This window comes from Struthio camelus, chromosome 18 (assembly GCF_040807025.1).
Source record: "Struthio camelus isolate bStrCam1 chromosome 18, bStrCam1.hap1, whole genome shotgun sequence".
NCBI lineage: Eukaryota > Metazoa > Chordata > Aves > Struthioniformes > Struthionidae > Struthio > Struthio camelus.
In genome coordinates this window covers 19,296,637-19,322,817 of record NC_090959.1, presented here as the reverse complement: position 1 = coordinate 19,322,817, position 26,181 = coordinate 19,296,637, and the positions used below count along the sequence as shown (strand labels likewise).

General features: G+C 64.6%; 7 protein-coding genes across 11 annotated transcripts; 3 read left to right on the top strand and 4 right to left on the bottom strand.

The window, feature by feature from the left end:
• Positions 1-5: 5 nt before the first annotated feature.
• ZSWIM3 (zinc finger SWIM-type containing 3) lies at positions 6-3,468 on the bottom strand. Its single transcript, XM_068912264.1, is given in 9 exon segments — positions 6-232; positions 234-921; positions 923-952; positions 954-1,102; positions 1,105-1,412; positions 1,415-1,709; positions 1,711-1,993; positions 3,151-3,208; positions 3,281-3,468. Coding segments are annotated over 9 exon segments (2,208 nt in total). The 5' UTR covers positions 3,453-3,468; the 3' UTR covers positions 6-7.
• Positions 3,469-3,651: 183 nt separating this feature from the next.
• Positions 3,652-7,048, top strand: ACOT8 (acyl-CoA thioesterase 8). Its single transcript, XM_068912261.1, has 6 exons — positions 3,652-3,832; positions 3,906-4,042; positions 5,236-5,461; positions 5,744-5,901; positions 6,318-6,509; positions 6,613-7,048. The coding sequence occupies exons 1-6, from the start codon at positions 3,702-3,704 to the stop codon at positions 6,729-6,731; spliced, it is 963 nt and encodes a 320-aa protein (XP_068768362.1). The 5' UTR covers positions 3,652-3,701; the 3' UTR covers positions 6,732-7,048.
• On the bottom strand, positions 6,941-10,312 carry SNX21 (sorting nexin family member 21). Of its 3 annotated transcripts, none has more exons than XM_068912256.1 (4): positions 10,179-10,312; positions 9,326-9,619; positions 9,009-9,166; positions 6,941-8,633 (listed from the first exon to the last, which is right to left on the bottom strand). In XM_068912256.1, exons 2-4 carry the CDS (start codon positions 9,603-9,605, stop codon positions 7,962-7,964), a joined length of 1,110 nt encoding a protein of 369 aa, XP_068768357.1. In that variant the 5' UTR covers positions 9,606-9,619; positions 10,179-10,312; the 3' UTR covers positions 6,941-7,961. The 3 variants fall into 3 exon arrangements, with proteins under 3 accessions (XP_068768357.1, XP_068768356.1, XP_068768358.1); XM_068912255.1 differs by having other exon boundaries at positions 6,941-8,490; XM_068912257.1 differs by having other exon boundaries at positions 6,941-8,490; positions 9,016-9,166.
• Positions 10,313-11,731: 1,419 nt separating this feature from the next.
• Positions 11,732-17,405, top strand: LOC138061560 (regulator of G-protein signaling 9-binding protein-like). The gene is made up of 4 exons (XM_068912979.1): positions 11,732-11,848; positions 13,762-13,816; positions 16,574-16,720; positions 16,921-17,405. Exons 1-4 carry the CDS (start codon positions 11,732-11,734, stop codon positions 17,403-17,405), a joined length of 804 nt encoding a protein of 267 aa, XP_068769080.1.
• TNNC2 (troponin C2, fast skeletal type) lies at positions 13,801-16,067 on the top strand. The gene is made up of 6 exons (XM_068912262.1): positions 13,801-13,946; positions 14,953-15,004; positions 15,116-15,259; positions 15,334-15,448; positions 15,542-15,678; positions 15,771-16,067. The coding sequence occupies exons 1-6, from the start codon at positions 13,935-13,937 to the stop codon at positions 15,800-15,802; spliced, it is 492 nt and encodes a 163-aa protein (XP_068768363.1). The 5' UTR covers positions 13,801-13,934; the 3' UTR covers positions 15,803-16,067.
• Positions 17,406-17,664: 259 nt separating the features above from the next.
• On the bottom strand, positions 17,665-19,286 carry UBE2C (ubiquitin conjugating enzyme E2 C). The gene is made up of 6 exons (XM_068912263.1): positions 18,908-19,286; positions 18,807-18,834; positions 18,648-18,734; positions 18,259-18,463; positions 18,066-18,125; positions 17,665-17,901 (listed from the first exon to the last, which is right to left on the bottom strand). Exons 1-6 carry the CDS (start codon positions 19,006-19,008, stop codon positions 17,843-17,845), a joined length of 540 nt encoding a protein of 179 aa, XP_068768364.1. The 5' UTR covers positions 19,009-19,286; the 3' UTR covers positions 17,665-17,842.
• Positions 19,287-19,576: 290 nt separating this feature from the next.
• Positions 19,577-24,697, bottom strand: DNTTIP1 (deoxynucleotidyltransferase terminal interacting protein 1). 3 transcript variants are annotated; one of them, XM_068912258.1, is made up of 13 exons: positions 24,558-24,697; positions 24,412-24,482; positions 24,002-24,098; positions 23,682-23,780; positions 22,914-22,982; positions 22,407-22,463; positions 22,118-22,179; positions 21,723-21,768; positions 21,189-21,247; positions 20,932-20,992; positions 20,460-20,531; positions 19,955-20,010; positions 19,577-19,818 (listed from the first exon to the last, which is right to left on the bottom strand). In XM_068912258.1, the coding sequence occupies exons 1-13, from the start codon at positions 24,642-24,644 to the stop codon at positions 19,671-19,673; spliced, it is 984 nt and encodes a 327-aa protein (XP_068768359.1). In that variant the 5' UTR covers positions 24,645-24,697; the 3' UTR covers positions 19,577-19,670. The 3 variants fall into 3 exon arrangements, with proteins under 3 accessions (XP_068768359.1, XP_068768360.1, XP_068768361.1); XM_068912259.1 differs by lacking the exon at positions 20,460-20,531; XM_068912260.1 differs by lacking the exon at positions 24,558-24,697 and having other exon boundaries at positions 24,002-24,150; positions 24,384-24,476.
• Positions 24,698-26,181: the final 1,484 nt, after the last annotated feature.

The window sequence follows — 26,181 nt, the reverse complement described above, 5'->3', positions numbered from 1 at the left end:
CAGCATTTCATGGCAGAAGCCTGTCTACATTTATTGTTAATTCATCAGAATCTGCATTTGCAATCTCCACTTCCTCCTGCTTTACCCAGAGAAAGGGAAGATCCCCCACATTTCTAAAGGTCAGGTCTTTCTCAGCCTCTCCCAAGGGTTCAGGTGACTTAGCCCAGATATCCACAATCATTCTGAGTGTGGAGCTTCGCTCCTCTAGCTCTTCCCCATCACACTGCATCAAGGAGGCTGGCAAGCTCCTTGCTGAGGGACTGGATTTTGTCACATCTTCCCTCTGCTTCTGTCTGGATACCTGTGTGATGTCCAGGACGGTCTAAGAGGTTCTCTCCGAGAACTGAGAGGTGCTGGTACTTGTTCTGCCAACACTTACATACTATACTTTCTTCTACCCTTTTCTTGTTAGCATGCAGCACAGAGAGAATATGCCTGCAAGGGAGCTGGTATCGGCAATGAAAGTAACAACTGCAGCTCTTGTAGTCTTTGCCCACCTGGTGTGGGTCTTCTAGCACCTGAACTACAATATTATCCTGCACGACACTGATGAGCTGGGTTGACTTCTGCACTACTTCCCACTCATTCTTACACAGCTGGTAGGCCAAGTCTGTACAAGTCTCCCAGCCAGCAGCCAGCATGGAGCGTGTTGTCTTTGCAGGTTTCTCTATAGCAACCTGCATGAGCGGCTCAGGATATTTGAGGAGGGTCTGTGAACTATCAAGAGGAGCTTGTTTGGCTGCAGCACAACTGTGCACTTTAGGTTTCTCTTCGAGGCTGCTCTGACTGTCCTCCTCAATGCTTAAGAAACTCTGCTTCAAGCTTTCCAAACCTTTGGCATCAAAGCAGTCCACATATGCAAAAAAATGAAGAATGCTCGTCTCCAAGGACAGCTGCTGGCTGAAGAGACTAGATATTTTGAGTGATGAGATCTAGGCTGTCCATGTGTGCTGCATGAATGCAGTCCTTTTTTTGCATGCATATACCATAGCATCTCACAGGAGAACCAGTTGGCTTGAAGGTAGTCATAAAACTCCTGATTAACCAAGCACTTCACTAGTTGAGACAAGGTATCTAGATTTGCTGTCAAAGTAGAAAAAATATTACATTCTTCAAGGCCAGCTTCAAGTTTTGCTTGAAGGAAGATGACACTTCTGCTGCTTCTACATTCTTCTCAAGAAGTCAGACAGTGTGGTAGACAGAAAGGAGCACTTGGGCAGAGGGAAAGAGCTCTTGGAGGACAGCTTTGTGAAGGAAGGACAAGTCCACAAAGACAACCTTAACCTTTTGGCACTCAGGATTGAACTCCTTAAAGACTGTCAGCATTTTGCTGACATTCTGTCTTGTGTCACCCTTCAGGACTGACAAATGCACTACCTTCCCCACTCGCTCTTTACTCTCTACTAACAGAGAACATGTCCTCTCTCACTCTGCACCCTGTGCAGCAGAAGGGTCTCGGGAAACTTGATAAATAAGCTCTTCATCTTACTACTCTGAAAACTTAGTCTACCTAGGGCTTGGTTGCTGCCTACGCTTATTGAGGCCAATGAGCCCATGTCCGCTCTCAGCAAGTTTTTCATGACTTCAGCAACTCTGGCTAGTGCTGAAGCTGAGTCATTTTCCTTTGCTGCCTCAGGGAGCACAGGAATCTGGTTGAACAGAGCAGGTGCCCTGTCCAAAAGTTTTTCAGCTACCACATACGAGTCCTTATTCATTCAGCACATCACAGCTTTCTGTCTCACCTGCCTGTTGCTTATGCAGCTTTATTGCAGGGCTCTCATGTGCTGTAGTGCTTGCAGTCTTAGCTGTGGTTCTGGTCACAGAAGACCCTGGGTCTACATGAACACGATTGCTGTTCAGTTCACTGATCACAAGTCGGTCTATGTCCTCACTATACTGCAAAACAAAATAAGCTGGACACAAGTCAGGCTGCTGCTTTCTTTTCTTACTGTATTTTTGGGTCCGGACACAACGAAACTTCACCTGCATGAACCTGCAAATATTGAGGAAAAAGTTAGTGAGAGAAGCAATATTGCTCCATGCTCCCAATATTTAATTTGACTTTTCTTACACGCCAACTCTATATTCAGTTAGCGAATATATAAAAGGACATATGTTAGTCAGACCACAATAGGGTGGCTTTCTTCTCGGCAAAGCTTGGGGGAAGAGAGAGCTTGAACAACGGGGGCAAAGGAAATAAAAGTTACAACAACCATGACCAAACAAGACAGACTAGCCCCAGTTTGTGTTTCCAATGGCACCTCTACCATTTTCACTCCCCAGAAACAGCAGAAACATTGACGAAACAACTTCTGAAACATCTGCATGCTTTCATTTTACTCCCTTAAAGCCCACACCAGTTCTACAACTCCTCTGCATCTAGAGGAGCAGGGTAGACCATAGTAGGAAAGGCTTTAAGACATGAGATTAAATTATATCTTAAGGCGGCAAGTTACGTAACCAGAGCACAACCTTGCAGCCTTCGCTCACATGAGTGAATCCACTGACTTAAGATGGAAATGAGACTGCTTCATGGCTTTAGTAGAACTACACAGATAGCAAGGGCTGCAGAATCAAGTATTACAGAAGAGAAATGTGACTACACCTTTCCCTCGCAGTGATGTAACAGGCAGTTAGAGAAGGCTAAGTGACATCAATATTTAAAGCCACGCTACCATAGCGCAAAAAGGCTGCGGGGATAGTTAGCCAGCAATGTCACAAAAGGATCATTTCAAAGATCAATGCTACGGGTTTTGCTACAAACGGTAGAGAGAACCATCAAACCAAAAAGCAGAATAAGGCCCCGGACAGAGCTGAGCAACAAAGACATGAGACAGGAGACTGCTACCAGCAGAAGGAGAGAGAAAGTGAGATTGGCTTGACACGAGCTAGAAAAGAGTTAGGGGGAAGGTAGGAACGAAACGAAAACCAGCTGAGACTACGAAAACAGCAAGTGCGACACAGTCAGCAGCACCCGTGGCCATGAGCACGTCACGCCGTCAGAACCGGCCCTTTTAGAGGGACGAACAGCCTGGCTCCAAGAGACGCGCAAACAGCTTCAAACGCGAACTGGCGGGGGCCCGCGGCTACGGCCGCCTCGGGCCCGGCCCGGGGGGCAGCGGGGCCCCGGGGGGGAGGGGGCGGCCTCACCTGAGGTCCTCGCGGACGGCGGTGCCGCGCGCCCGGTTGTGGCAGCGCACGGAGACAGAATCGCACAGAATCGTTTAGGCTGGATGGGCCCTCTGGAGACCATCTAGTCCAGCCTCCCCGTTCAAGAGGCCGCTCCGCAGGCCGTAGCGGCACCGCTGCGCCGCCTTGTAGGCGCGGAAGCGCTCCGGGAAGTCCTCGTAGCTCCTGAAGCGGGCACCGAGCTCCATGGCCGGGCCGGGCCGGCGGCGGCTCGGTTCGACCCGGTTCGGCCCGGCTCGGCCCCTCAGCCCGCCCGCCGCCATCACCGCCCCCGCGAGAGACCCGCCGAGAGGGGGCGGGCCCTCCGCGCTTATTTAACCCAGAGAGGCCCCGCCCACAGCCCGGATCCGACCAATAATAGGCTCCATGGCTATGATTGGCAGGAGGCTGTCGAACCAGCTCGGCGGTTTCGGCCCCGCCCGAGGATTGACGGGCAGGCGCCGGGGCGGTGCTTCCCGCTTCTCCGCGCGGCTGCCGGATGTCGCTGTTGAGCGGCGGCGGCGGCTGAGGCGATGGCGGCTGCCGGGGGCGCGGCGGGGCCCGGCGGGGGGCTGCTGCCGCCGCCGCCGCCGCCCGGGGACCTGCGCAGCGTGCTGCTCACCAGCGTGCTGAGCCTGGAGCGGCTGGAGCTCGACCTGTTCAGGTGCGCGGGGCCGCGCCGCGCCGGGCCGCCGCCCGCGGCCGCGCCGCCCTCACCGCCGCCCTCTCGCCCGCAGGGGCCGGCACCACTGGGTGCCCGCCACGCAGCGCCTCTTCGGCGGGCAGATCGTGGGCCAGGCCCTGGTGGCGGCCGCCCACGCCGTCGGCCGCGACCTCCAGGTCCACTCGCTGCACTGCTACTTCGTGCGGGCAGGTGGGCCGGGCCGGGCCGGGCCGGGGGCGGCGGTGGGGGGAGCTGCGGGGCCGGGCCGGGGCCGGGGCTGGGGGGAGCGCCTGCGGCTGGTGGGGGACCAGAGCGGGGCTGGTGCAGGGGATGGCTGAGGGCTGGGGGGGGCAGGCGAGTCCGGGGGACGGGGCGGGGGACAGGGGGGCAGGCGAGTCCGGGGGCTGGGGCGGGGGACAGGGGGGCAGGCGAGTCCGGGAGCTGGGGCGGGGGACAGGGGGGCAGGCGAGTCCGGGGGCTGGGGCGGGGGACAGGGGGGCAGGCGAGTCCGGGGGACGGGGCGGGGGACAGGGGGGCAGGCGAGTCCGGGAGCTGGGGCGGGGGACAGGGGGGCAGGCGAGTCCGGGGGCTGGGGCGGGGGACAGGGGGGCAGGCGAGTCCGGGGGCTGGGGCGGGGGACAGTGGGGCGGGGGACAGGGGGGCAGGCGAGTCCGGGAGCTGGGGCGGGGGACAGGGGGGCAGGCGAGTCCGGGGGCTGGGGCAGGGGATGTGGGGCAGGCGAGTCCGGGGGACGGGGCGGGGGACAGGGGGGCAGGCGAGTCTGGGGGCTGGGGCGGGGGACAGGGGGGCAGGCGAGTCCGGGAGCTGGGGCGGGGGACAGGGGGGCAGGCGAGTCTGGGGGCTGGGGCGGGGGACAGGGGGGCAGGCGAGTCTGGGGGCTGGGGCGGGGGACAGGGGGGCAGGCGAGTCCGGGGGCTGGGGCGGGGGACAGGGGGCAGGCGAGTCCGGGGGACGGGGCGGGGGATGTGGGGCAGGCGAGTCCGGGGGCTGGGGCGGGGGACAGTGGGGTGGGGGACAGGGGGGCAAGCGAGTCCGGGAGCTGGGGCAGGGGATGTGGGGCAGGTGAGTCTGGGGGCTGGGGGGGGGGAGGACAGGTGAGTCTGGAGGCTGGGGCGGGGGCTGGGGGAGAGGCTGGGTAGGGATGGGGGGATTGGGGCTAGGCGGGTGAATCTGGTTACTGAGGAGTTGGGGATCCAGGGCTGACGCTCACAGGAACGAGTAGGTGCCACCATTCTGGCTCCATCACAGAGGATGTGGGCAGCACTCCCAGCTCTGGGCGCAAACAGTTCAGCCTGCTGGGCCCTAGTGCTTGATCTGTGCAGACCAGGTCTTCTCTGTGGCATGTGGCTGCCCAACGGCAGAATAGCTCTTTTCTGTTCCAGGGGATCCTGAGGTGCCGGTGCTGTACGAGGTAGAGCGGACCCGCACAGGGAAAAGCTTTTCTGTTCGCTCCGTGAAGGCCATTCAGCATGGGAAGCCAATCTTCATCTGCCAGGCCTCCTTCCAGCTGGCCCAGGAGAGCCCTGTGCAGCACCAATTCACCATGCCTACGGTGCCACCCCCTGAGGAGCTGCTGACCCAAGAAGAGCTCATTCAGAAGTTCCTGGAGTGAGTGCAGAGGAAAGGGGCCACTGGGGACTCTTCTCTGCAGCTTGGGATTAGGGAGGTGCAGGGACAAAAGCAGATGGGGAAGGATTTGAGTGGCTATTTGAGGAGTTCTCAAATACTCTTGGGAGGGGAATAGAGAAATAGAACAGGGCAGGAGCTGTGCCGTTTCTGCTTTTCTGTGTGGCCCTGGATCCCTGAGCTGAAACTACTGCCAGCTAGACCCCTCCTAGGTCTTCTGCTGGATGCTTGGCATTAATGTCAGTGCTCTGTGTTGGTCTGAAGGGATCCTAACTTGGCAGAGAAATACAGAAAGCTTCTCAACAAGATTCAAGCCAAGGATGTGCCAATTGATATCAAACCTGTGCACCCGCCAGCTGTATTCTGCTCAGAGCCACAGGAGCCAAAGCACCTCTTCTGGGTGCGAGCACGAGGCTATATTGGTAGGTACTGCCACAGCGGTGGCCCAGCTCCCTCCCAAAGTGAATGCTCGGGCTCAGGCTCAAGCTCACAGTAACGCTGTGGGGCAAACTCATGACAGCGAGCTGAGAGGGTCACAATCCGCGGGCTCTCTGTGCCCCAGACATAGGAGGAAGCCTGGAGCTCTCAAAGCTGAAATACAGCTGTGGGTGCTGGGGCATGAAAAGGTGCCTGTTTGCCACGCTCAATTGCTGCAGGCTTTAGCCAAGGGGACATAGCAGGGGAACAGCTATGGAACAGCATCTCAGCCCTGCCCAGCTAATAGCTGCACTTCCCAGGAGAGCAGAGCTCTTAGGAGCTTCACCTCATGTCCAGATTTGTGCCACAACCACCTCATAAGCTGCTGCATGCTCAATGAGCCGTTCTGGTTGCTCTGCAGGAGAGTGCGACATGAAGGTGCACTGCTGCGTGGCTGCCTACATCTCTGACTATTCCTTTCTGGGCACGGCCTTGCTCCCCCACCGACAGTACGATGTCAAATTCATGGTGTCGCTTGACCATTCCATGTGGTTCCACGCTCCCTTCCGAGCCGACCACTGGATGCTCTATGAGTGCGAGAGCCCCTGGGCTGGTGAGTCCTCATCGCGTTCCCTGGGAACCCCGTGGGGCCGTCAAGGCCAGCTCTGCTCATCCAGGGAGGTGAAGGGCTGCAGCGTAACACATACTTGTTGCAGGTGCGTGCCGAGGACTCGTGCATGGACGACTGTGGCGCAGGGACGGGGTCCTGGCTGTTACCTGTGCGCAGGAAGGCGTCATCAGGGTGGGGCAAAAGCCCAACCAGAGCAAACTCTAGCTGAGGAAGCCGGCAGCAGCAGTTCTACCAAGCGCTGCTGTGTGAGGCAGCAGCCAGGCATGCTGAAAAGGCTGCGCTGGAAACGTGGACCAAGCCATGATCCTGGGCAGCAGCAGGGAGAAGCACTGAGCAGGCGTGGGCTGGATCCAGCGCAGCTGCAAGCGCCAGTGCATGGAGAACATTTGTGACTGACGTGGACCTGCACAGGCTGCGGTGGCATCAACTTTTATTGACTGTTAGCTGCACAGTGCATAGTCATACACTATCCTCAGCCACCCCTCAGCTACCTTAAATAAAGCCATCACGTGAACAGCTCAGCTCTGTCCTCTGGAGTTTGTCCTCAGCTCTGGAGTGATTGCGCTCAACTCCTTAGGGAACTTCCTCTTGGCTGGGGGAAGGGTGGGCAGTGCCCCTGCTACAGATTGGGTCACAGGAGGGGAAAGCGCTAGCAACACACACGGGGCTTCCCTTTCTCACTTCTCCTGCCCTCTTTGCGCCCTGACAGATTAGTTGCTGCTTCTGCTCTCCCCTCAGTCTCCTCCAAAGGGCTGGGTTTGAGAAAAGACCCAGCCCCTAATGGCAGACCCTGGCAGCAATGGGAAAGGGAACAAGTCAGTTCTCACCTCACAGTTTGGGAGGCTCAAAGACTTCTTGCTAATGAGTGCCACTGCGTGCAGTTTCTGTGCAATGCCTTAGGGGAAGCGAAGCTGAACAGATGCGGTAGGAGCCCATCCTTTTTCTTATCAAGACTTTATTTAATAAAGTCTTTTTTATTATGTAAGTTTTATTGGAAGTTCCTGGCAAGAGCTCCAGACGTTGCCAGAAGTCAGCCTGTTCCTTTAATGCAGTGCCAGTATTTCCCAGCTACAATTCCTGTCTACTTCTAGACACTCCCTTCTCAGGAGGAGCTGGCTCCCTGGCAGGGAGGCAGTGAGCATCCAGCACTAGGGATGAACTGTCTGACTTTAAAAGTGCATTTTCTAAAGAAGCAGCTGCCTGGTGAGGCTAGCCCCTGTCGCGGCCCCCACAAGTGGGTTCTGCCAATATCCTGCCTAAGCCTTACACGAACACAGCTCTGCCTCTGTGCCCTGTCCCGACCTGTGACTCCACCTTTGTCATGCCCAACTAAGCCTAGCCCCCCCCCCGTCTCCCCTGAGAGACTAGCTGTCCAGCCCCACCAGCCATGTGCTACCTCTTCCCGGTGCGGGCCCCAGCGCTGGGGAAGGGTGCTCAGTCCAGAGCCTCCTTGATTAAACACTCCTTCAGAGTGGGCTGTTGCTGCAGGGGAAGCCCTGCTTCTTGCAGGTCCTGCAGCCGGGCCTCTGACTGCCGCTTGTCCTTGCCCACCTTCCAGGCCAGGTGGATGTGGGCCTGGAGGAAGGGCCCCAGCAGCGGGTGGCTGTCCTGGGCCTCCAGGAGCTGCAGAGCCTGCTCGCAGCAGCCGTGAGCCTCGCCGAGCTGGTCCAGCTCCTGGTGGCAGACGGCGAGCCCCGCCAGCGTCAGGAGGAAGCGGCCGGAGTTGCAGACCCCCAGCCGGTCCTGCAGCCGGTAGGCGTTGGCCCAGGTGGCCAGGGCCTCGCGGTACATGCCCGTGCAGGTGAGGCGCTGTGCTGCCCGCAGGTCCTGCAGGAAGAAGAACTCCAGGAACTCGGGGGAGCGGCGGATCTCGGCGATGGAGTGCAGGTGGGACAGGAACTGCTCGAAGGCCCGGCTCCGCTTGGCGATGGTTTCGGCGGTGAAGTTCCGGCGCAGCCTCTTTCTGGGGAAGGAGATGCCGGCCATGTCGCAGCCGAACCGGCAGCGCAGGCGGCGGTTCAGCCTCTCAAAGTCCGAGTAGCGCCGAGCGATGGCGGCGGGGGCCTTGTCGAACTGGCCTGAGCGGATCAGGTAGATGGTGTAGAGCTGCGGGGAGAGGCGGGAGTAAGGGCGGCGCCGCGGACGCGCCGCGGACGCGGCCTCTCTGGCTGTGCCGCAGGCAGGGCCGCGCACAGCCGGGGCAGGGGGACGTGCAGCAGCGCCCGGCGCCGGCCCTGCCCCGGGGAAGGGTTTGCCCAAGCAGGCTGGGCTGAACAGAACCTGTTGGCGATAGTTACCTGAGGCTCATCTGAGCCGCCAGCACCGTCAGGCAGCACAGGGAGAGACAGAGAGAAATCAGCGCCGGCCCCGCGGGACGCCCTGCCCCGGGGATGGAGCCCGGCCCCGCGCTGAGCCCGGGCACTGGCGACGCGGCGGCCCCCCCCGGCAGCCCGCGGCGGCCCCCGGGCCGGGCTCACTCACCACGTACTTGGAGGAGCGCTCGCTAACCACGCTGGCGCTGGTGACCTCGAAGAGGAGCCGCTGCGGCACCAGGCTGCTCCGCGACTTCCTCCACAGCTCCTGCAGCTGGCGGGTCAGCAGGCTGCTGCCGCCCGCGCGCTCGGCCGCGGGGCCCCACTCTGCGCGGGGAGAGAGGCCGTCGGGGGGCTGCGGGGGCTGCGCGGGCGCGGGGCTCGCACGGCGCCCCACGGCGCCCGGCCCCTCCCGGACGCCCTGTCCGACCGGCTCCCCGATGCCGGGGCGCTGCCCCTCCCCAGGCACCGTGTCCCGGCACCTGCCTCCGTCCTCGGCGCCCGCAGCCTCCCCGGGCGGCTCCAGCAGCTCCCCCAGCTCCTCTCCGGCACCGTCTTCCTCCTCCTCCTCCTCCTCCTCCTCCTCGTCCTCGTGGCTGGTGAAGCTCAGGGTGCCGCTGAGGCGCGTGGACAGCCCCTCGGTGTCGTCCTCCAGCTCCGAGCTCTCCGGGAAGTCCTCGGCCTCGGTGCCGCCGCGCGCCGGCTCCTCCCTGGCGCCTTCGCCGGCCAGCGCGTGCCGCAGGCGGTGCAGGATGCGGGCGGCCATGCCGGCCGGCGGGGCTGCGGCGAGGGCTCAGACCGGGAGCCGAGGGCACCAGACCGCCGGGCGCAGCCCAGCCCCTGCCCCGGGCCCGACCCCCCCGGAAACCCTCCCCCCCGGGGCACCCCCACCCCACGGCACCCCCACCCCCGGGGCACCCCCATCCCGGGAACCCCCCATTCTAGGACACCCCCACCCCGGGACCCCCCCCGGGAGACCCCCCCCGGGGCACCCCCATCCCGGGAACCCCCCATTCTAGGACACCCCCACCCCGGGACCCCCCCGGGAAACCCCCTCCGGGGCACCCCCATCCCGGGAACCCCCCATTCTAGGACACCCCCAGCCCGGGACCCCCCCTGGGGCACCCTCCCCGGGGGCACCCCCACCCCGGGACAACCCCCGGACACCCCTCCCGGAACACCCCCATGCTAGGACACCCCTACCCCGGGGACCCCTCCCGGGAAGCTCCCCCCCCGGGGCACCCCCGCCCCGGAACACCCCCGCCCCGGCGCAGCTCCCCGGGCCCAGGACACCCCCCCCCGGCCCGGTACCGCCCCTCCCGGACCCGGGACACCGTACCGTGCTGACCGGGGCCGCTCCGGGCCGGGCCGGGCCGTGCCGAGCGATGGCTGCTCCGCCGCGGCCCGTCCCGGGATCCTCCCTGCGCGGCTCCGCCTCCGCCGGGAACCCGGATCGCGGGGCCGCCGCCGCCCCCCGGCTCCGCTCCGCACGGCACGGCTCGGCTCGGCTCGGCACGGCACGGCACGGCACGGCACGGCTCGGCTCGGCACGGCACGGCACGGCTCTGCTCCGCACGGCTCAGCTTGGCACGGCACGGCTCCGCTCCGCACGGCACGGCTCGGCTCGGCTCGGCACGGCACGGCACGGCACGGCTCGGCTCGGCACGGCTCTGCTCGGCACGGCTCAGCTTGGCACGGCACGGCTCCGCTCCGCACGGCACGGCTCTGCTCGGCTCGGCTCGGCACGGCACGGCACGGTTTGGCTTGGCACAGCTCGGCTCCACTCGGCTCGGCTCGGCATGGCTTGGCACGGCACAGCTTGGCTCAGCTCGACACGGCACGGCTCGGCATGTCACGGCTCCACTTGGCTCCGCACGGCACGACTCAACACGGCACGGCTTGGCTCGGCACGGCACGGCTCGGCTCGGCTCGGCACGGCTCGGCTTGGCACGGCACAGATCCGCTCCGCTTGGCACAGCTCTGCTCGGCACGGCACAGTTCGGCTCGGCACAGCTCGGCTCCACTCGGCTCAGCTTGGCACGACACGGCTCGGCATGTCACGGCTCCACTCGGCTCAGCACGGCATAGTGCAGCCCGGCACGGCATAGTGCAGCCCGGTGCAGCCCAGGACGGCACAGCACAGCCTGGCACAGCATGGTGCAGCCCGGTGCAGCCCGGGACGGCACAGCACAGCCTGGCACAGCATGGTGCAGCCCAGTGCAGCCCGGGACGGCACAGCACAGCCTGGCACGGCATAGTGCAGCCCGGTGCAGCCCAGGACGGCACAGCACAGCCTGGCACAGCATGGTGCAGCCCGGTGCAGCCCGGGACGGCACAGCACAGCCTGGCACAGCATGGTGCAGCCCAGTGCAGCCCGGGACGGCACAGCACAGCCTGGCACGGCATAGTGCAGCCCGGTGCAGCCCGGGATGGTGCAGCACAGCCCAACCCTTCCTGACATTGCAGCCCTGCACAAGGTGGCCCCACATGGGACAGCACAGCCTGGTGCAGCTTCATTTTGTTTGGCATAGTCCAGTGCACTCTGGCCTAGCAGAGCCACGGCTGGCATGGTCCAGTTTAGCCTAGTCTGGCTTGGCACAGTTTGGCATGGTCTGGTTCAGCATGGTCCAGTTTGGCACAGTCTGGTACCACTCAGCCCAGCATGGCAGAGTCTGGTGCAGCCCGGTTCAGCCTAGCTTTGCCATGCCAGCTGCCTGGGCTGGCCCTGCCCAGGACAGCATGGAGCTGATCCGAATCAGGTCAGGTCAGCCTGGAGCCGCTCGGAGTCGCTGCCGCTCCTGGGGCAGAGGAACCCCGTGTGCCGGAGCCTGGGACCCTGGCAGACACCCGGTGCCCGGGAGACTGGAGCCACTGGGCCACAGGCCCCCTGCAATGGCTGCGCTGGGCTCGCGGCTGCCCCGGCTCCCTGCCGGCCCCGGCCCCCTGGCCGGCCTCGCCACGCACCCTGGCTGGCTGGGCCTGCCGCCACGACCAGGCGTCCCACGCCAGGTTCTTGCCCTGCCTTATTTAGCGCCATGCCTGCTCTCTCCTCGCAGCTTTCTTGGGAATGTCTATTAATAACGAGTAACTGGCCCAGCTGCTCCCATCGCTCTGTCCGCCCCAGCACGCCGGCTGCACCCAACTCAGCACCCCGTGCTCCCCGGGCTGGGATGGGGACCGTGTGCTCTCTGGACTGGGATGGGGACCGTGTGCTCCCCGGGCTGGGATGGGGACCGTGTGCTCTCTGGACTGGGATGGGGACCGTGTGCTCCCCGGGCTGGGATGGGGACCGTGTGCTCCCCGGGCTGGGATGGGGACCGTGTGCTCTCTGGACTGGGATGGGGACCGTGTGCTCCCCGGGCTGGGATGGGGACCGTGTGCTCCCCGGGCTGGGATGGGGACCGTGTGCTCTCTGGACTGGGATGGGGACCGTGCGCTCCCCGGGCTGGGATGGGGACCGTGTGCTCCCCGGGCTGGGATGGGGACCGTGTGCTCTCTGGACTGGGATGGGGACCGTGTGCTCCCCGGGCTGGGATGGGGACCGTGTGCTCTCTGGACTGGGATGGGGACCGTGTGCTCCCCGGGCTGGGATGGGGACCGTGTGCTCTCTGGACTGGGATGGAGACCGTGTGCTCCCCGGGCTGGGATGGGGACCGTGCGCTCCCCGGGCTGGGATGGGGACCGTGTGCTCCCCGGGCTGGGATGGGGACCGTGTGCTCTCTGGACTGGGATGGGGACCGTGTGCTCCCTGGGCTGGGATGGGGACCGTGTGCTCTCTGGACTGGGATGGAGACCGTGTGCTCCCCGGGCTGGGATGGGGACCGTGCGCTCCCCGGGCTGGGATGGGGACCGTGCGCTCTGTGGACTGGGATGGGGACCGTGCGCTCCCCGGGCTGGGATGGGGACCATGCGCTCCCCGGGCTGGGATGGGGACCGTGCGCTCCCCGGGCTGGGATGGGGACCGTGTGCTCTCTGGACTGGGATGGGGACCGTGTGCTCCCCGGGCTGGGATGGGGACCGTGCGCTCCCCGGGCTGGGATGGGGACCGTGTGCTCTCTGGACTGGGATGGGGACCGTGCGCTCCCCGGGCTGGGATGGGGACCGTGCGCTCCCCGGGCTGGGATGGGGACCGTGCACTCTGTGGACTGGGATGGGGACCGTGCGCTCCCCGGGCTGGGATGGGGACCATGCGCTCCCCGGGCTGGGATGGGGACCGTGTGCTCCCTGGATGGGGTCTGCCTCTGGTGCTGGGGGATACCCCAAGCAGTGCCCCAGACCTCCTAGCTGCATCCCAAGGGGGCCGGAGGCGCTGGAGCCCGGGCTCGGCTGCCGTGCCCAGCTCCCACATGCTGGGATGCTTCTAGGAGACGCCGGGCAGTTTTCCTGCTCTCCCTTGGGCACCTGAGCCGGGTGGCAGGAGCCGGCGCCCCGCGGTGCGGGCTGGTCCCAGCACCCCAGGACCGCGGTGCCCCGCGCCCCGCTCGCTCCCAGGCCGCGCTGCCCGTCGGCCCCGGTGCCCGCCCGGCTCTGCCCCGGGCCGCCCTCCAGGGGAGGACGCGGGCCAGGCGAGCGGAGGGGCCGGAGGTGGCGGGGCCGGGCTGGCGCCCCGGGCGCGCTGGGGGCGGCGGGCGGGCGGATGCGGGTTCAGGGTGGCGGTGCCTCGTCCTCCCGTTCTCCAGGGGGCCACTGCACGGGGGGGGGGGTGCTGCCTGCCCTGCGGCTATTTTTAACCCCCTCCTTGCTGGGCTGCCCCGGGCGGGTGGGTGCTGCGGAGGGGGCAGAGCCACGCTCCTGTCCAGGCTCCAGCGTCCCTCCCCGTCGGGCTTGAATTTCTGTCCCGGCTCTGCACCCGCGGTTAATCCCCAGCTCTTGGCCAATAAAGCTTTGGCTAAATTAGGTAAAATGCACCCATCGCCAATGAGCGGGGCCGGATTTCCACCGGGGAGCTGATAGGCTGCCGGGGCCGCGGGGCCGACGGCAGGGGCAGGGTGCAGAGCGCGGACGCTACAAATTGGGGCGCCAGGGGCACCGGGGAGCTTCGGGGGGCTTTTCGGTGCAGGAGGTGGTGACTCCCTAGGGGAAGGAAGCGGCGAAAATGACTTCAATGGTAAGGTCTCGACGCCTGCGGCGTGCCGCGTGCCGGGGTGCGAGGGGGTCCCCTCGCCAGGCAGGGCGGGCGGTACTGGGGCTGCACGTGCCTCCCGCTGTGCCGGGATGTGCCAGGGAGGCAGCAGGGACGTCACCACCGGCCGGGCTGAGCGGCGCCGGCGCGGACGGAGCTGGGAGGCGTCGGGCAGGGCAGGGGCCGCGCGGCCGAGCCGAGGGGCACGGGAGCCGCCCCGGCCGGACCCGGGGTGCGCTGTGCTGCACCGAGGAGGAGGAGGACGAGGACGAGGATGCAGCTGCGGCTGTAAGCTGAGCACTGGGTCATGCGACACTGGGGGCACGGGGGCCGGCCGGCTCTCCAGGCGAAACTCGATCCAGGGCCGACAGGTGCCCGCAGCCCCGCTGCTCCCTATAAGGGGAGCTAAGGAGATCCCAAAAATAGTGCTGCACGCCTGGGATGCCAAGGCTGCGCGGCGGGGACCGCGGCCTCGGCCCCACAGGGCCCCCCGGCAGGGACGGGGGCCCGCACCGGGCAGCTCTCCGCAGCCCTCGCGCAGCCCGCGCGGAGGCCCAGCAGCACCTGGGACTGCCCAGGGCGCGCTCGTCCCGCGCACAGCGCCGTTAGCACTCCGGCCATGCAAGCTCTGTCGCTGGCACCCGTGTGCCAGGCTGCAGGGCTGCGCTGGGCAGATGCGCTGGAGCCTGGTGGTGGGAGCCAGGACTTTCCCCATTGTGAAGCTCCTGGCCCCATTACAAAGCTCCTCACCCCATTGCAAATCTCCTCACCCATCATAAAGCTCCTCACCCCATCACGAAGCTCCTCACTCCATTGCAAATCTCCTCACCCCATTGCAAATCTCCTCACCCATCATAAAGCTCCTCACCCTGTTGTGAAGCTCCTTGCCCCCTTGGGAAGCTCCTCGCCCCAGGGAACGGCGCTGTGCTATCTGGCACAGGGGCTGGGGTGTGCGGGGCTGGTGGTGACCCCCTCTCCCCGCGCCTTGCAGACGGACCAGCAAGCGGAAGCCCGTGCCTTCCTCAGCGAGGAGATGATCGCGGGTGAGTGAGGGAGCCGTGGGGCGCGGGGACGGATCCCGGCCGGGGGTCTCTCCCCAGGTGCCGGAGGCCTCGTCCCACACGCTGCCCTGCCTGACACCCCCTTTCCGGCAGAGTTCAAGGCTGCCTTCGACATGTTTGACGCGGACGGCGGCGGGGACATCAGCACCAAGGAGCTGGGCACGGTGATGAGGATGCTGGGCCAGAACCCCACCAAGGAGGAGTTGGACGCCATCATCGAGGAGGTGGACGAGGATGGTGAGCAGCCCTCCTCGGCGGGCCGGCGGGCCCCCGGCAGCACCCCTGACCGCTCTGCGGTTTCCTCCCCGCAGGCAGCGGCACCATCGACTTTGAGGAGTTCCTGGTGATGATGGTGCGCCAGATGAAGGAGGACGCCAAGGGCAAGTCCGAGGAGGAGCTGGCCAACTGCTTCCGCGTCTTCGACAAGTGAGTGGGGTGGCAATGCCCATGGGCGCCTGCCCCAGGGGGGCCGGCGGCCGCATCCTGCCCGGCCCGACCACCTGCCCTCGCCTCCGGCAGGAACGCGGACGGCTTCATCGACATCGAGGAGCTGGGCGAGATCCTCAGGGCCACCGGCGAGCACGTCACCGAGGAGGACATAGAGGACCTCATGAAGGATTCGGACAAGAACAACGACGGCCGCATCGACTTTGACGGTGAGCGCTGGCGCCCGCCGCGCCGGCTGGCCCCGGGCCGCGGCGCCGAGCCCCCGGCAGGCCCCGGCGCTGACGGTGCCGCTCTCTTGCAGAGTTCCTCAAGATGATGGAGGGCGTGCAGTAAGGGACCAGACATTCCCGGGGCCCGGCCGCTGCTTCCAGCCCCGCTCCGCCGCCGCCGTGCCGGCGCCCCATGGGAAGCAGCATGTCCGCAGCGCCTGGCCCCGCACCGCCGGCTCCGGCCGGGCCCCCGCAGCACCATGGGCCGGCTGGGGAGACCCCCGCTCGCGCCGCAGCTCCGGTCTCCGCGGACGGCGGCCAAGGCCTTTCCCTCTGCTCCGTCAGACGCGGTTTATGTTTGAGCCTCATTAAAAGGGGAAAAGGCTGGAGCTGCTGCTGCCTGGGGCTCCCTGGGCGGGGGGCAGCGGGGGCAGCGCGGGAAGGCGCGGGCCGGCGGTTCCCACGGCCTGCTGGGCCGGCGCCAGCCGTGAGCTCAGATTTTCCGCGTGGCCCCACGGCGCTGGGAGCTGGCTCAGCCGGGGGTCCCAGCCTGCAGCCAACCTCCAGGAGACCCCCCGGCCGGGGCTGCTGCCCGCCGCTGCGGGGCAGGGGCGCCGGAGTCCGCCAAGCCCGGGGGACCCCCCGGGAGGGACAGAGCCGGCGGTTCGAGGTGACGCCGGGAGCAGCGGTGACGCCGGGAGCCCCGTGCCAGGCTGCTGGAATGTCGCCGCTCCCCGGGGACCCCCCTTGCTGCGGTTCGGCGCAGCCTCCCCGGCAGGGAGGAGCGCAGCCACGGCCGGGAACTGCCGCGCGGGCACGGGGGAGCCGAGCCCCAGGGCGTCGCGGCGGCGGATGGCGGCGCGAGCGGGCGCGGGCAGCGCCCCAGGGGCAGCAGGGACGTGCGCGGCCGCCCAGGCCGCTCTGAGCAGGGCCACGGCCGGGCACCGGCAGCTGGTGCTGCAGCTGGGCGGCAGCGCGGACTGCGCCCAGCTGCGGGAGGAGCTGCGCCGCAGCAGCGCCTGGGCGCGCGAGCTCAGCGCCGGTAAGGCACGGCTGGCCCACGGGGACCGGGGAGGGCGCCAGGTGCTGGGGTCACCCCCCCGGGCGGTGCGTCGCCCCCGGCCGCCCACCCTGTGCCGGGGCTGGGGCAGCCGCTGCCTCAGGGCAGGGCCAGACCGGGGGGGTCGGAAGGGGCCGGGCGCGGGGCCATCCGTCCCCGCTCAGCGGCGTGCTGTCCCGCAGGCCTGCGGAGCGCGCTGGTGGCGGGGCTGCGGCGCCCGCCGGCCGGCCCCCAGGAGCGCCTGGAGCTGGAGCGGCTGTGGGTGCTCTTCCTCTGCGCCCTGGAGCTCTTCCTGCAGGACCTGCGCAAAGCCCACCACCTCGGCCAGCTCTTCGGCCCGCCGGGCGCCGGCGGCGCGGCCCTGCTGCGCACCGGGCTGGGCGGCCGGCCCGAGGGCCCGTGCCGCGGCGGGGGGCGGCCCGGCCGCCAGGGCAGCCACAGCCCCGAGCGGCCCCCGGCCGCCCCACGGCCCGAGGAGGAGATCGAGCAGATGAGGGCCATGCTGGCGGAGATGGAGAGCAGAGCCAACATCCCGCTGTGGACGGTGGAGGCCACGCAGCGGGGCCGGGCTGCGGGCAGCGCGGCTACCCGGGCCGGGGCGGCTCGGGGGCAGAGGCAGGCTGCGGGGCCGCGGCCGGGCACTGGGCACTGCTGCGCGGTCCTGTGATGCGCCCCGGGCGGGCGAGAGAGTGGCAGGGCTGGGACCCCCGTCCCGCAGCCTGGGGCGGCGCGGCCGCCGCGGAGCCGGCGATGCCCCGGGCACCGCGGAGGGTTATTAAAGACCCCGTCAGCCCTCGAGGTTTGTTGTCCCTCCTGATTCCCGCACGGGCAGAGGGGCCTGGGCCACGGCGCCCGTGGGAAGGGGCCACCAGGCATGCGCAGGGACAAGATGCCAGGCTGCAGCTTAACCCTCCGGGCCCCCAGCACAGAGTTATAAACGTGCATTTATTTATACATTAACCGTGGCTCGGACTGCAGAATTAATTTAAAAACAGCCTATGATACAGAAAGCCGCGGAGAGCGGCAGGACAGAGACAGAGCAGGAGAGCAGAGACCCAAGAACGAGAGACAGACACTGCCGGCGGGAAGGGGGGGAGCGCGGGGTCAAGTTTCCTGGCTCTTCGCCTGCTTGGCATACGTTTCCCGCAAATACTTCTTGAAGGCTGCGAGGAGAGGGAGAGGATGGTGCTGAGGGGCCCGGGAGAGCGGCCGGGCAGCCCCGCAACAGGAGCGCAGCGCGGCGCCGGGCAGCACCCGCGCAGCGGGGTCCGGGGCTGCGCGGCGCCTGGCCGCGGCAGGAGCGGGGATCCCGCCCCGGGACACTCACCAGCTTGGTTCTTCCAGAGCTCGGCCGCGTGCGTGTTCAGGGGGCTCTCGATGTTGGGCTCTGCGGACAGGGCACGGGGTCGGCGGTGGCCCCGACCCCAGCGGCCCGCCGTGCCCCGCCGCCGGCGGGCGCAGCTCTCGCCCAGCCCGGCCCCCCCCGGCAGCACAGCCCCGAACCCCGCGCCGGGCCCCACCTGCCAGCAGGCTCTGGATGGAGAGCAGGATGGTGCGGACGTCGTACAGGGCCGACCACTTGTCCTTGAGGATGTCGAGGCAGATGTTGCCCTGGGTGTCGACGTTGGGGTGGTAGCAGGGCGTGACGAAGCGCACGGTGGGCGCGTTGTAGGGGTACCCGCTGGGGAACTCCAGCGACAGCTTGTACCGCAGGTCCTCGTAGGCCTGGGGGCAGGAGTCAGGGAGGGGGCCGGCCGGGGTGGGGGGTCGGGGCCGCCCCGTCGGGGGTGGGGGGGGGCAGGCAGGGCCCGGGGGGGCCGGGGCCGCCCCTGTCGGGGGTGGGGGGGGGCAGGCAGGGCCCGGGGGGGGCCGGACCGCCCCGGCCCCGCGGGTGCCCCGGGCCGCTCACCGTGCCGGCCGCGCCGTCGATGGTCCCGATCCACTTGAAGAGGTTGTCGGACTCGGGGAAGGCGGAAATGCCCTTGTCACCGGACATCTGCGGGGACAGCGCCGTCAGGGGGGCTCGGAGCCAGCGGACCCCCCCCCGACCCCGGCGCGCCCCACTCACCATCAGCGACATCAGCTCCTGCTGCAGCCTGCGGGGGAAGCTCGTGTTACCGGGGCGGCCGCGCTCCCCCGAGCCGCCCCGGCCGCCCGGCGCCGCCTCACCTCTTGCCCACGGAGCCGCGGGCGGCCGTGGCCCCCGCCTCGGCCCCTTTGCGGGCGGCCGCGCTCGGCACGGCGGCGGGGTCCGCGTTCTGCGAGGCCATCGCGGCTCCCGCTCCGCCTCCTGCTCTTGGGCTCCGGCCGCGGCTGCTCGCGCCCTGCTGCGCCCGGCGCTGCCCCCGGCTCCGCTCCGCTCCCGGCCCGCTGCCCCTGGCCCGGCTCCGCTCGGCCCGCTGCCCCCGGCTTCGCTTCGCTCCGCCCCGGGCCCGGCTGCTCCCGGCCCGGCCCGGCTCGGCCTGGCCCGCTGTCCCCGCTCCGCTCCGGGCCCCGCTGTCCCCGCTCCGCTCCGCTGCCGGCCCCGCCGTCCCCGCTCCGCCGTCCCCGCTCGCCCCCGCCGCTCCCGCGCCCCCGTTTGAATGTTTCAAACCCGCGGCCCCTCCGCCAATCGGCGGCGCGCTCCCTTCGAGCCGACCAATCACCGCTCGCAAGGGATGCGGCTGCCTTGGAAACAGCGGCCGGCCGCCGATTGGTCGCACGGCGACGCCACACACGCTCCCCTATTGGCGGCTCACCCGTGACGTGACCTCCCAGCCCGGGGTGGGGGGGGGGGGTCCAGGCGGACCCCTTAAAGGGCCAGCACCCCCCCCCCCCAACCCCCCTACCCCTCGGGAAGGAGGCAGCGGAGGCGGGTGCGAAGCAGCTTTATTGCGAGGGCCGGTGCCGGGGTGGCGCCGGGCGGCGGCGGGGCCACTGGGCAGGGCAGGCCTCAGGGCTCGGGGGGCCCCTCCGGCGGCGGCGGCGGTAGCGGGTCCCCTCCGTTGCGAAGCGTCTCCATGTACTTCTGCATCTTCTCCGTCATCCAGGCCGGTGGGATGAAGGGCTTCAGCTCCTCCAGCTTCAGGTCAACGGAGTCCCTGCGGAGGGCAGAGGCCAGCGCTGAGCGGGGACCCCTGCGGCTCTTGCACGGGCAGGGTAGCCCCTGGTTCTGAGCCATTTTCACTAAAGGGGAGAAGGTTGCAGCACAAAAGACTTCTGGGCTTCTAGCCTCACCTGTAATCCTCACTGGCAGCCAAATCCCGAATATCCTCTTCAATGAGGAGATAAGCCTGCAGCACAAGGGGCAAAACGCTTCAGGTTTCCCATGCGAGAGCTTTGGACGCACCATGCTTCTGCTCAGAAATGAGATGTCTGCCTGGCACAGTGATGGAAGCTCATAACCCCCTTCCCGCTGGCCCTGTTAAACCCCACCAGCCTGCAGACCTGCTCCTACGAGGAGCTTTTGGTACCTCCTGGTTCTGCCCTACTCTCTCATATGTGCCCAAATCCCAGAGGAGCAGCAAAACACAATCTCCTTGGCTGAGGTGCCCCAAGCACCCAGAAACAACTGCCTCACCGAGCTCTGCCTGGCCTCCTGCACAAACTCACCTTCCCCACAACACACTGTTTTCGCTGCACGTGCCCTGGTTTACTGCTCACCTGCCCATTTCAATCCTGAATTGGGATTCTGTACAGTTCTCTCTCAGGCTGCGGCAGGCGCAAGCCTGAACGTACTCACCATCTTGCCCCCAGTGGCCCTCATGTGCTGCTGCTCTGCCAGCCAGTGCTTATCTTGCGGATCGGCTGCATACTGCAATAAAGCAGCAAGGACCTAGCTGAACACAGGCAACAGACCTTTTGCTCTGACCACCCCTGTATTTGGGCACTGAACCCCATTCTAGTGCTCCACTGCAATTGCACGACCCCCCAAATGCTGCCGATCTGTATCTTCAGGGAGGGAACGCTCAGCTCTGCCTGCTTTTACTTCAGAGTAAAACCCTGGCTCCAGGCAAAAACACCACTTCAGAGGCTGCACTAGGCTGTTAGCTTATGTTTCAGTGTGCTAGCCAGACTCTAGATGTTCTAAGACAACAAACAAGGGTGTGGGAGAGGAAGACAACAAGTGAGCCAAAGCATACATTCCTGATTCCCATCACAAACTGTTTCTGAGCAAACCCCAAAGGAGGAAGCATCCTGCTGTGGTATCTGACCTTAAAGAGGTGGGGATGTTTGATGTAGAGTCGCCCTCTTGTTCCTCCCATCCCGAGAGCTCTGAAACAGGAACACGAGGCGGGTGTTAAACCGGTGCAGAAGGGGCACTGAGCGGTACAGGGACACTTACTCTCCTCTCCTCTCCTCCCCAAGCCCGTGCCCTTCCTACTGCTTCCAAGGCAGAGAGGTGATGGGAGGAGTCTTAAGGGCTCCTGCCTGGGAGACACCACCCTCCATCAACAGGGCCATTCCTTACTTGTTTGCTCGAGATCCCAGCACAAAGGTTGTGGTTTCAGTCAGTCGGGATGGATCCCACTACAGAGCAATTGGAAAAGGGGCAACATTAGAAATGAAGCTGGTGCCAACCAATGCTCCATGAGCCTCAGATCTCTGATGGGGGCCTCAGAACCGCCCCCTGAGCTGGGAGGGAGGCAGCTAGCCACAAACCTCTGGATTTCCACAGAGGAGGGAAATTATGTCACCCTGGGCTGCTCTAAGCAGTTTCCTCGGCACATAACACTCGTGGGATCCTCCTGGCTACTACTGCTTGCCCTAAGTCTCCTGAAAAGCTGGTACCACACCACAGAACTATAGGCTACAGTGACTGGAGGAGACGAGCATAGGCTTCCAGGCACTTCACTCCTCTTCTTGCTTCTTTCTTTGCAACACAGAGGCCCATCAGGGCAGAGCACAGCTTAGAACTGTCCTCCGGTCCCACAGCAGGTGGGGCTCTGCTGACGGAAGCAAAGAGGAGGAGAGGGTGAGCCCAGCAGTGTTGGCCAACCGATACCTTTGGTCCATCCCTTCTCACGGGCTCAGAGACTTTGAGCTTCCACCTGAGGGGAAGGAAAATGAAATAAGAACGGATCCCAGAGGCACCAACTCACAGAACACCGCAAGCACCTAGCAGCAGGGAGCTGAGCTCCACCCCCTCCCAGCTCCATTTGCATTCACACCTTCTATTTCTCTCCAGTGCCCAGCTCTGGATCCTCATCCGTGCTGCACATTCTCTTCTCCCCAGCTGCCAACATCCCACCTCTACCTGTGTCATATACTGCTCACCCTGAATAGTCCATCTGGACCCTTCTGCCCCTTTGGGCCTTGCTTTCCAGAGGGTCTTCTACACTCCCTGCTTCATTCCCCACCCTCTCCAAGCGCAGGCTCTAAGTCAGAACCCATACTCACGCAGCCATGCCCGAGACCCCACGATCATTTGCCAGGCTCTGTCCTGGAGGCCGACCCTTTCTCTGCAAGAAAGATATCCTTGAGCTACTCATTTGTGTAGGCTGAGGGTACTCTTTCGGTTATCCTCTGCTGGGAAAATTGCTCTTTTTACCACGAGCAAAGTGCTGGCTAGCCCTAGAGTAAGGACCTCTAAGGCATTACAAAAGCTGCATCTGCATGCACTTATTTTCTGGGAAGGATGAGGAAGAGGCTTCCCATAACATAAAAGCATTTTTGTGGAAAACCCTACCTTTTTGGGAACAGGGCTTCCTCGCCGATTCAACTCCTCATCCATCTGTCTGGCACGCTGGCAAAGGAACGGCAGGAAGTGAACAGCAGCCCTTCTCCCTGTCTAGTCAGAACCCCCACCCACCCTGTCAGCTACTCTCTTATCTGCCGCACTTGGGGCACAGAGCACAAGTGCACAGGGAACGCTGAAGCCAACCCATCTCGGTATGAAGCACGTAGTTGCAATAAGCAACAGCGCATGGGACTTTTGTTGCTCTGTACCCCCTCCCTCCTAGCCCAACATCTCCCAGTTCTACCCCCTCATTAGAGCAACTGATGGACAACCAGATATCAGGGAGAGATCTATCCTGCAGCTTTTAAAGGACAACACTGTACCCCCCACTTACATATTGATTCTGTAATTCAACAGATAAGGAACAGGCAGAAAACAAAGCAACTCAAAACCCTCCTCTTATTTCTTCCAGCTCTTAAAGTCATTTAAGACTACAGGAACAATAACAACTTTTACCTTTGGTACCGCCTGCTCATGGGGCAACCTTGGGATCACCTTTTTGCCATCAGAGAAAAGCAGCTTGGCCTGTAAGAAGAGAAAGGATTATCTGATTCTGGGTCCAGAGAGGGACTGCCAGCTACCCCTGCCTTTCCCTATGAAAGGGGCTCATGTGTGCAAAGACACTCGCGCTGGAGAGAGAGCCCCAGGCCAGGTAAACTTTAAAGGCCATAGCTAATGACTCAGATGCCCAGTAGACCACAAGGGCTGGTCACTGCAGACCCCAGAGATTCAAGTGTATCTGGCCAGAAGCCCTATATCAGCTCTGGTTGCAGAGTGATTCTAAAGCGCAGTGCTGTTCACAGACAGTGAGATGCAAGAGCACGATCAAGTCAGGATGACCGGCACAAAAGTAAGATCTGAAAGAAGAAGATCACAGTCTTGTTGGAGGAACCTTCAACGGGTACCAGGGAACTAGAGTCACTGTGAAAGCTCCCTGCTGTCAGCTGTGTGCAACAAGCATGGACAGAGCATCAGTGGGAAGCAGCAGTTCATTGAGAGCTACCCAACCCCGACTACTCTCCTTTTCGACAGGGAAAAAGAAGTCGAGCACAGTATCCACGGAAGGACTGTGGACGCCCTCCTCTGGCTATTCTGCAAGACTGTGAGGAGGAACATGCCCTACCGCAGGCTGCTCTGCACAGCCAGCCAAGCAAATAGTAGTCTGCCGCTGCTGGACATACCAGGCTGCCCCGGGTGTGCAGGGCCCTTGGCTATGGTGCCCACCTGTTCTAGGCAACTCCGGCACGTCTCCTGGATGAGCTGCTCTGGGTCCACCTCCTCCCCGACATTATCACGCACATTGATTGCTGCTTTCTGGAAAAACTGGTGAAGAGGCAGCAGGAGAAGGTTAGAGCCTGACCAGCAAGGCAACATCGGGGCAAGCACATGGTGCACTTGTGCTCTCACACTGCACCCGCGTGCCAGCGGCCAGGCTGGCACAGGACAGGCGTGACCGCCTCACACAGCCACCCAGGAGCCAAGCTCCTCCTGCAGGGCCCACAGCGGGACAGGGTGGCACGAGGCACTGCCCCGGCAGCTCTCACCTTCATGTACTTGTTGAAGACGCCTCGGATTTCCTCATTGATGCTGGGCTGCAGGACGGCTCGCAGCAGCTCCATGGACACGACTGGGTCTGTGAAGCTGAAGGTGCAGAGATCAGGTGGGTGGCACAGACCCCCTCCCCCAGTCTGGTCTAATCCAGACCCTCTCCTCCAGGCCAGTCCAGCTGCCCCCTCCCAGCCTGGCCCAGTCCGGTCCTCCCACTGCCGCAGTCTCCCCTCTCGATCCTCCAGGTCCACCCGGCCCGGTCTCCCCCCACCCCCTCCGTATCAGGTCCAGTCGGGACCCCTCCCCTCCCCGGTCCCGCTCCCCATCGGCTCCGTCCGGCCAGCCCGGCCCGGCCCGTGCCCCCCAGCGCAGCGCGGCCCGGCCCGGCCCGGCCCGCCGCCGTTACCTGGTGGTCATCTGGGAGCGGCGGCCGCGCCGCTGCACCTGCCGGTGCTTGATCATGATGTTCCAGGGGCTCTGCGGGAAGAGGCGCGTCAGCCCCGGCCCCGCCGGCCCCCCGCCGGCCCGGCCCCCCGCCGGCCCCCGCCTCACCGTGCTGACCAGCTGCTCCTCGGCGCCGCCCGGGCCCTCCTCGCCCGGCGGGCCCGGCTGCTGCTCCGCGTCGCGGGCGGCCCCCATGGCGGCCGCGGCCGCAGCCCCAGCCCCGGCCCCGGCCCCGGCCCGCCGCCCTCGCGCCCGGAAGCGGCCGCCGCGCGCCGGCGTCATCGCGCCGCGCCGCCCGCCGGAAGCGCCCGGCTGCCATGGCAACGGCGGGCCCGGCCCGGGCCGGCCGGGGCGGGGGGGTGTGGGCGGCCCTCGGCGGGGCAGGAGGCTCGTGGGGGTGACGGGGGGGTGTGAGGTGACAGGGGGTGTGTGGGGTGACGAGGGGTGTGAGGGTGACGGGGGTGTGAGGGTGACGGGCGAGTTTGGGGGTGACAGCAATGTGGGGGTGTGGGGGGTGGCGGGGTGTGAGGCTGATGGAGGGTTTGGGGGTGACAGGAGTGTGGGGATGACAGGGGTGTGTAGAAGTGTGTGGGTGTATTTGGGGGGTGTACTGGTGGTGTATGTACTTGGGGGTTGTGCTGGTGGTGTGTGTATTTGGAGGGGTGTGCTGGTGGTGCGGGTGTATTTGTCGGGTGTGCTGGTGGTGTGGGTGTATTTGGGGGTTGTGCTGCTGGTGTGGGTGTATTGGGGGGTGTGCTGCTGGTGTGGGTGTATTGGGTGTGCTGGTGGTGTGGGTGTATTTGGGGGTTGTGCTGGTGTGTGTATTTGGGGGGTGTGCTGGTAGTGTGTGTATTTGGGGGTTGTGCTGGTGGTGTGGGTGTATTGGGGGTTGTGCTGGTGGTGTGGGTGTATTTGGGGGTTGTGCTGGTGGTGAGGGTGTATTGGGTGCGCTGGTGGTGTGGGTGTATTTGGGGGTTGTGCTGGTGGTGTGTGTATTTGGGGGTTGTGCTGGTGGTGTGGGTGTATTTGGGGGTTGTGCTGGTGGTGTGTGTATTTGGGGGGTGTGCTGGTAGTGTGTGTATTTGGGGTGTGTGCTGGTGGTGTGGGTGTATTTGGGGGTTGTGCTGGTGGTGTGGGTGTATTGGGTGTGCTGGTGGTGTGGGTGTATTTGGGGGTTGTGCTGGTAGTGTGTGTATTTGGGGGTTGTGCTGGTAGTGTGGGTGTATTGGTGTGCTGGTGGTGTGTGTGTATTTGGGGGTTGTGCTGGTGGTGTGGGTGTATTTGGGGGTTGTGCTGGTGGTGTGGGTGTATTGGGTGTGCTGGTGGTGTGGGTGTATTTGGGGGTTGTGCTGGTAGTGTGTGTATTTGGGGGGTGTGCTGGTAGTGTGTGTATTTGGGGGTTGTGCTGGTGGTGTGGGTGTATTGGTGTGCTGGTGGTGTGGGTGTATTTGGGGGTTGTGCTGGTGGTGTGTGTATTTGGGGGTTGTGCTGGTGGTGAGGGTGTATTGGGTGCGCTGGTGGTGTGGGTGTATTTGGGGGTTGTGCTGGTGGTGTGTGTATTTGGGGGTTGTGCTGGTGGTGTGGGTGTATTTGGGGGTTGTGCTGGTGGTGTGTGTATTTGGGGGGTGTGCTGGTAGTGTGTGTATTTGGGGGGTGTGCTGGTGGTGTGGGTGTATTTGGGGGTTGTGCTGGTGGTGTGGGTGTATTTGGGGGTTGTGCTGGTAGTGTGTGT